Source organism: Amphiura filiformis, chromosome 17 (genome assembly GCF_039555335.1).
Source record: "Amphiura filiformis chromosome 17, Afil_fr2py, whole genome shotgun sequence".
NCBI lineage: Eukaryota > Metazoa > Echinodermata > Ophiuroidea > Amphilepidida > Amphiuridae > Amphiura > Amphiura filiformis.
In genome coordinates this window covers 4,449,776-4,459,135 of record NC_092644.1, presented here as the reverse complement: position 1 = coordinate 4,459,135, position 9,360 = coordinate 4,449,776, and the positions used below count along the sequence as shown (strand labels likewise).

Below are 9,360 nucleotides of genomic sequence, written 5' to 3'. Positions count from 1 at the left end.
ATAAACTCATAAACTTGTGGTCATTTTTTCAGCCTCCCCCCCTTAGGAGGGTCAAACTTTTTAAGGCCCCCTTTTTGAATCAGGCCCCCAACAAGTGTTTGTGAACGGTCTCTAAGGGCTAATTAGCGCCCAGGTGCTCAACTCCATTTGTATGTCTTTATTCACCCATTGCATGGTTCCGCCATATGCGGGGAGAGCCTCAAACTGGCAATAGACATGATGAAAGGAATTAAGTATTACGTAACTTTACACAATGTTATATGATTGTTTCAATTCCCATTCATGCATACTGCCAGATCGAGGATCTCCTCGCATATCATGTGCGGAACCATGCAATGGGTGAATAGGTGATTAGCTGAAACTACAGCCATAATAACCAGTAAAACAACAATTGTTAAACATATCTTGCTCCATGACAACAAATGATACTCAGCAACCTATTACAGTCATTTGATATTCAATACATCGAAAATAATTGATTAAAAGAAATGCATAGTTTATCATATGACCCCTTCACATGACTACCAGGACTCACACACTTGACTTCCCAAACCATATATAAATAGGTCACAATACACTGTACACCATCATCTACTTTGCCGTATGCAAAAATAAGATAAAACATCTCAAAAAAGTAATTAACCCCCTTAAATAATGACCATTATTCAATTGTATTACAAATCTGTAAATTCGTTGGAAGCAGAATTTATTTCTGCACATTTTAACACCTCATTTGTAGCAATTGACTAAATATTGACGTCACAGCATACATTAAAATCAATGTAACCCAAGATTTGAAAGTTGCAGTAAATTGTATTGATTTTGTATTCAGTATAATGGAAGGAAATCTGTGCAATGATATCCGAGTTTTTTTTATATTGTATGTTAAGTGCAACTTTCAAATATGGACCTGACTACATTAAATTGACCGGTATTTTATTGTTTTCTAGGCTATCATATCACTGAGGTGTCAAAATGCGCAGAAACAAATTCTACTTCCAACACATTTTACAGATTTGTAATACAATAGCCCCTTTTTGAATAATGGATATTATTTAAGGGGGGTTAGTTACTTTTTTTGAGATGTTTATTTATATTACAAAGATATATACATGATGGTAGGATCATAATATTGACCCATCTATGCTGACAATTATTAATGAAATGGATTCACAAGCTTCTTTACTTCCCTTTTCATAGAGAATATAAATGTATGGTTCATATGCAATATAACCAGGTATTGCTGTCAATGTTGAGTATGCCGTGAGCTTGGGCCATAGCGTGTATTCATTATCCCATTTGGTGCCGTTGGAGAATGACCATTGTAACACAAGCTTCTCACCTGTCAATCAAATCAATATACAACATTACAAGAATTAGATTTAATTTGGTGAGGAGGGTTATAGAGTTACGCAATCTAATGTTCAGATATCGGTAGGCCTTATATATTAGAGAATAGATTGGTATAGCTATGTATTTAACCTTCATGCAAATTAATTGCTAAGTTTTAGGTAAAAAGAAGCTATGTTTTTGCTATGCGAAAAATGCGTCTAGAGGTCTAGAAGAAATTCCAACCAAAAGGCCATTTATTCCATACAGGAAAAAAGACACTTGAGTTTCTCTATTTTTGAGAAACTATAGAAAGCTATTGTAGGACGCGTTTCAATTAATGGTGATCAAGATCTTTTTATTAATCTCATCAGCTACATTTTGCACAGCTTAAGATCACATAGTATTTTGGTATATTTGTTCGAATGAAAAGTAAATCTGCATAGCTATATAACTTAGGTCTAAAATGCCTAACTTTTTGACATTGGCAATTTGGTCCATTAATAGTGACAGTTTTTTTCTAAAAATGGAACATACAATGTCTATTATGGCATTGTGTAGGCCTAAGTTAACATTTAGTGACAGACATCATGTTCTACTATGAAGATTAAGCATTAGTGGATTTGATTTCTTTAAAATGGATGGGTTTTCTTTAGAAAAGAGTAGACCTATTTTAAAATAGGCCTACATTATATCACAATAATGAAAAAATAATTGGGTACAATAGGTATAAAGTTTGTATTTGGTATAAACTTAGGAGTAGGCCCTATTATATAAGTGCCTTCATAGTGAATCAATAAGTAGGCCTTATTTTGAACACTACCATGATTACAGGAATTAGGTTAAACTTCCACACATCAGTCAACATTGTAAATTTTCTCTGGTAAATTTTTGGACATGTGACACCCATGGGCGAAGACATTGGCATTATGGAATGTGACCTCAAGCACAGCGGGTGGTCTACCAATACATTTGAATAGGAAGAATTCCTCCTTTGATGCAAAATAAATTACTTGTCGTAAGTTAATAATATTATGGTAAGAGTTTCTGTAGATAAATATTTTTTTCTGCAGGTAGATATTTTTGAAATTACGTTTTGTTGATATTTATTGCATACTCACGACTTTTAGTATTCTTTGGGTTGGTAAAAAACATGATTCCTTGATGATAAAGAAGGCCTGCAGCACACGCTGGTTCAATGAGAGCTTCATCAAATGATATGTATGGTATAGGGAATGTCTCAGCTCCGTCGTAACTCATAGCAACTATGCGACAGCTACAGTGATAGTGGTATTGATTGCGGGAATTCAGCATGATGGAGCCATCTGGTAATTCAACCATCTGAGATAAATATAAACAGTTTTATTTAGAGAATAAACGATAGGAATTTTTATTTTGCCTATCCTCTACTGTGTGATAGAGCGACAGGCAGGTCCAATATTTTTAGTAGTGGATGCGGCGCAGCCGGGTACTACGATAAAAATATTGGACCTGCCTGTCGCCTATCATAGAAGAGGATAGGCAAAATAAAATTCCTATCGCTTATTCTCATTCTTAGTCTGTTAAATATTATTTTAATAACTGTAAACAATTTTTTTAAGCAAAAACTAAGTTACCGTCATAAAAACTCCCTCATTATAAAATGAACGAAACTTGTTTACAACTTCACGTATTCTGTTGCGCGTACTGATAGCGCGTCGCGTATTCCTCACTAGTCTACGCATCCAGCGCGATACATACACGCACCTATACACGCGTGTTACACATTATCAAGACGCATGATGACGTGGGGTCGTCTACGGCCTGATAGACGGCACCCGAAATCATGCGATTGTCCAATCAGAAATGTGTCTACGAACTAGACCACTCCCACTGACTAAGAATGTCTAATTCATATTATATTCTTCCAATTTCAATTATTTTGGTTGTTCCTATTATTTTACAAATTAAGTGTAAAAGGTACAAGATTGTGAAAAGTTATACATACATTAAATGGGAGAAATCTGCAACAGGAGAAAATAACCATAAAAATTTATAATCTCCCCCATATACTTGGGTAGCCCCCTTATTCTACTTAGCTAAAATGTCTTACCTGGCATTCATTTGGTGAAAAGTCTCCTGTCTTTTGAGTTTGATTGTAAGGTATTGTATACACCCCTTGTATGTTAAACCTCCAAGTTAACCCATGATTGTCACTCAGAATACACTGTGAACCTGTCAAATGTACATGACCACAAATGATTAAACGCCCTTTGTGAGGTGCATACTGCTTCTATTGAAAGAAAAGAAAGAAAGAAATATGTAAAAGATGATTTGGATAGTTATTTTGATGAAACCATGTTAAATAAATACCCTTACTTGATCAGTGGCATAAAGACATCAGCCACCTCATTTTCAATAAGCTTCAAAATGATACCAAAATTATATACATAGCATCAATACTTTTCAAGATATGGATAATTTTGTAAATGATACCTTGATATTTTTCCGAACAGCTATTCTGAGTAATGGGCTCATTAGTTTTCTGTTTTACACAGGATTGAATAGGGATTACCACCAATTAATGATTAAATAAACCTCTTTTTAATAAGTACTTTCATAAGGATTTGAAATTCCACTCAGTCCCAAGGTCAACTACCATGAAATTAAGAATTCTAATATTTGACTTATTTTATGGGAATGTCAAAATTAAAGGCCTATAACTCAAAAACATGCCTGGTGACCTGTTCTGGGTTTTGTTGGAGCTGGTCACATATATATGAAATAAGCATCACACTAAATTGATCCAGACGGTGGTCACTAGCATGAGACTATAGGCAAAATATCTTATTCTCGATCATGAGAGCTAACTTGGGTATGCACAGATATTTACGCCAAGCCGGGGGTACTCAAGTTTGGTTTTGGTAGGGACGTGCATTGAGATTTTGGAAGTAGACCCATAAATATACCAATTTTTCAAGAAATTTGGACCCATATACCAAAAGTCAAAATTTTCGGCCAAATTTACCCAAAATTTTCTTAGTTTTTACAAATTTTCCCAAAATTTTGAAAATTTTGGCTAGATTAAGGAAAAATTGGGCTGTTTTCCAAAAAAATTGAGAAAATTTTGAAAAAAGGACCCATTCATATACCAAAATAGGCTTTGAAAAAGGGGTCATTGATATACCAGAAGGCTGAAAATGCTACCCATGTTTGCGGCACGTCCCCAGTATGGTCATTTGTACTGAGTACCCCCGGTGCCAAGCGTACCTTGGCTGTCCTCTCTTAACAATGAATATTTGCAATCTTATAATTTCACAGCTAGTTTACTTACCTGTATACCATACCCTGGACCAGCTGCAAAAGGGGCATTGCCAATTTGCTTGGTTAAGTTCACTGGTTCATTCCAGGTATATCCTTCATCTGTGCTGTTTATCATATGGACTGATGCTGTACAGTTTATGTCTGTATTATGTCCACATGTGATATAATTGATGAACACTACGCCTGTTTCTCTGTCTGTTAGTATAGCACCGAGATTTACGCCATCCTTCACATGTGGTCCATCATTCAATAGAAACTGTTGAGGCTCCCAGTTTTTACCTATACATTGAAACATAACATTGAAACAATCAGTAATTATAATCAGTAATTCACATGATACACATGCAAAAGACATGTCAGCTATCACTTGATAGGAGAACTCTTGAATAAAACTGGAGATCTCCAGATTTATTATAAAACCTTAAATTTTCCTGTAATTAAAGCAGTTCAGGCTTAGTCTTTCACATTGTATTTTGGTATGTACACCACTCGCACTGGGCCGGGCACTGGGCATTACAAAAGGTAGAAATTTGGGAAAAATTGAGAGAATCACTGGGGAGCAAATCACAAATGAGCATGCCCATCTGACCTAAGGCATGAGTCTTAGCTAATCACTCTCAACTCTTCATTTAGTTAATGCTAAATTATAACATGGATCAATGGTTAGAATGATTAAATAATTCAAATAAAATATAAATAAAATATGAATGAATTATTCCGGGGAATTATTACTATGAGGTCCCAGGTTCAATTTCTGGTGGTGGAAAACTTGCTGGATGGGGTATTGACTACTGAACTTAATTGACATCATCTGTTGATAAATCTCCCCATGATGCATTTAAAGTTGGGTATAATAATAATAATATTTTTCTACAATCTGTGTAAAATGATGTATTTTGCAGCTGTGCAAAAAAAAAAAGTAATTTTAAACCAGCATGCACCAAGACATACCTCCATCTTTAGACCTTCTCACAGCCAGGAATTTGTTACTAGCATCTCCACTACCATACTTTCTAGCCTCCACTGCTGCAATAAGATAACCACTCACTGTAGATGTGATGACTGGAATTCTATACTCGTGTACGTCTGCTTCACCTCTTGTCCACAGTACTTGCTCTCTCACTGGAAGAATTTTAACCTAAAGATAAACAAAGTAGTTTGAAGATTGAATTAGGGGTTCATTCATATACTGTAACAGGGACAGATTTAAGTGGTGGCCCGGTGGCCCGGGGCCAGTGGATTTTGCGTCGGGCCAGTAAACTTCCAACAATACTGGCCCAGCGGGCCAATAGATTTTTGAGCCTGATATAACACATTTGAGACAAGAGATGTAATCAGTGATGGACATATTTACACAGTTTCTGCTCCATCTGTCACCTGTAATATATATCTTTATTTTTAAATGATTTATCGTATATTTATATTTCTAAAGCGTAATTTACATGGGGACTTTACCCTTGCCTACATAATAACCATAAATTTTATTTTGATGGATTACTTGCCCTGGCGATGCAATTTACATGGGGACATTTGTTTCCAGCAATATGATCTGAATCAACTATATCTGGGGCCCCTATGTGAACGATAAAACCATAACCAGGTAAATACATAACAAAAGTGTGCATATGTCATCAACATACCAGAGAAAACTCTCTGGAGAGTGTATACTGTCCTGAAAAAATAGCCCCGGTTCTATTTTGAGGAAACTATGAAAGGTCAGAGGTCCAGGAGCATTGCCTGGCAAAATTACCAATATACACGGGGACTTTCCCTTGCTGGAAATAAATTTCCAGCAATAGAGTCTCCATGTAAATTACGCTTTATTCTTGTGTTGCTAGCAAGTTGGAAACATGCGGCTGCTTTTTACGTCGATAGTAGGCCTACATACTACTTCCAATCTCTTGCGTGCTCTATCTTATGATGATAGCGATACCGCAAAAAACACATATTTGAACCTTTGTGAACTTTTGGAACTAAAAAAGGCAGGACTACTGACTGAATTTGTGTTAGTGACTACACTCTCTACATTGAGTAGGCCTACATTCAGTACAAAACAAATTAAAATGTTAAGGTTTGCTTGGCTATAAAGGGCTCGGATAGCAAAGTTTCCACATATTGTTTTATGGGAGAGCACATCAGACATATCGAATTGCATTTTGAAAACGAGAATGTCCTTCTGATATCATAAAATTTGGATTTTTTTGAAATTCGCGATATACACATTTCATGACAAATGATTAAAAATTCATATAGATTTTTTCCCAAAAACACACATAAAAAAAGGGTTTTTTTGGGGTTTTTTTTGCAGTAGAACATATTGAAAAAGCTGGGCCAGTAAATTTATTGCAGGGCCACTAGATTTGCCATTTCACTGGCCCGGAGGGCCAGTAGAAAACTGAAACCTAAGTCTGTCCCTGTACTGTAAAAGTAGAAATTTTTGTGAGTTTTTTATTTCGCGAGTGGACATAAAATCGTGAAAATAAAAACTCGCGAAAAAAACCTTTTGCATTAGGTTTCTATTGTATCAATATCAAAACCGGGAAATTTAATTCTCGCGCAATTAACAAAATCTTCAAAATCTCGAAAATATCTTCTCACAAAAATATTGACTTTTAGTAGTTTTACAGTACGGTATTCATACATACATGTACTCAACATTCTATGTGCTGTTACTCTCCTCCACAGCTAAGAAAACAATCAATTTAGCCTAAAAACTACCATTTCATTTTCCTTTTTAATAGTTTTTCCATCTCCAATTGAGAGGAAACGTTTACTTGCCAGTTCATCATGTTTAGACGCGCATGAACATCACATAACTTACGCTTTGTGTAAATTACTAAATATCTTGATATTTTCAGAAAATATCTCAAAACTTGGTCTTTTTATGTTGAAGCCTATGGCTAGAAGGTAGAGCATTTATGTACAGTAGAGCGTACTAATCGAGTGTCGCCATAGTGCTTTTTAAATGCGCTGTGTTGGTGAGGCTTAAATCACTCAGCATGTAAATTGAACGGCCTGTACCAGTGTTCACAACAGCTGCAAAATCAAGGTTTTGGGTCAAGACACCGTGTTCTTAACCGACTAAACAATTAAGACTTTTCTTTTATTGCACAACATAAGTACCTTGCGATTGAGCTCTTTTTCCGTCCCTGTTTATCACGCTGTTTACCGCCTGAAATTGTGGTGCATGTTTTAAGCAAGTTAAACATGTAACAAATTAACCTGTTTAGGGGTAATATTTGGTTTGAACTTGTTTAGGGGTAAAATTTGGTAAAAAGGTTTAATCCTTGTTCACAGGCACTTTTTGGTAAAAGATCAACAACTTGTTTCCACGTATGGCTGAGCCCCCCCTCCGGTCATGCACCCACATACACAATGGATTGTAATGATAAAGTTGAGAAAAACTTACTTCGGATGGGTCTATATTGGCATTAATAAAGTTTACAGTATAGACCAGTACTAAAATCAGCAGTATAGTTTCAGCTAAATGTTTTCTTGCCATGTCAACACTGGAAAAAACAACAAGAAACAAGAAAGGAGATATAGAGATCGAGGGAGAACATTTGTTAAATATATCTACATCTACATGAATCTACATTGTCTACCTACAGTGAGCTTTAGACTTGTACCAAATTTTAGAATTTTGTGACTACAATCGCTTGGTCCATTGGTCACATAAAAATTTGACTTTTATCCAAGACTTTTATTGCCAGTAATAACTAAAGGATTTAGGATAAGCCATACATTTCATTTTCAAGATAATATTTTTTTAATTCCAAGAAATTAAGATGCATCGCAATCATTCAGTGATCAAGTATTAACAACTAATTTATGCGGAAAGTCAATGTCAACCAGCTGCGTACTAGCCTACGATTTCCACTGTCCTTCTCCGTACGAAGGTCTGAGATGTCTACCTTAAACCTTTCCAGGGTACACATAAAATACCACTTTTTCTCATAAATACCACTTCCTATTCCTCATGTGAAGATGACACTTAAACAAAACATATTTGGTGCATGTTCGTATTTTTGAGCACATTTGAGGATGCAAAAGACCAGACTTGTGACCGATATCGTCGCTGTGTTTTGAATACTAGTTTGCGTATTACGTCCTGTCAACCAGACCAAAAATGCCGTACTGCGCAGGTCAGCTACAATCACGTCGCACATTTGCTCAGGACGTAATACGCAAACTAGTATTTTTATTTTTATTTGGTCTTCAAATATCGTAATAAAATTATATCATGTGCTCAAAATTAATAGAACCATAATGCCAAACCAAAGTCTTCATCAGTGGCATATTCAACAAAATAATAATCTATCACTATTAGTATCAGTGTATTTGTAAAATACAAATCATTATTTGAAGAAAAAAAATGATTTAAAAAAAAAGAATATACCGGTACCTGTTTTTCCCTGTTTGTATACACACAGTACACAGTTTGTAGTTTGTTGACCCTGTTGTTGATGACTTCTAGTAAATCACATGACTTAATCACATGATTGATGAGTGTTTCTATCTTAAAATGCAGAATAATTTATATTGACACTTTGTCACATTAAACAAAGAAAATCTTATAAGTTTACATCATCTGAATATATTGTTTTTACGAAATCAAATGAAAGACACATTAACTATTATAATTTTTTTTAATCAATAGAATCTAGTAATTTTCAAGAAAAATATAATTTCAAATCTAGAAACTTTAGAATTCCTAAAGAGCGCCCG

General features: G+C 35.2%; 1 protein-coding gene across 1 annotated transcript; it reads right to left on the bottom strand.

The window, feature by feature from the left end:
* On the bottom strand, positions 1-9,123 carry LOC140136825 (sialidase-1-like). Its single transcript, XM_072158421.1, has 7 exons — positions 9,038-9,123; positions 8,042-8,141; positions 5,584-5,770; positions 4,643-4,911; positions 3,422-3,601; positions 2,451-2,670; positions 1-1,342 (listed from the first exon to the last, which is right to left on the bottom strand). Exons 2-7 carry the CDS (start codon positions 8,132-8,134, stop codon positions 1,125-1,127), a joined length of 1,167 nt encoding a protein of 388 aa, XP_072014522.1. The 5' UTR covers positions 8,135-8,141; positions 9,038-9,123; the 3' UTR covers positions 1-1,124.
* Positions 9,124-9,360: the final 237 nt, after the last annotated feature.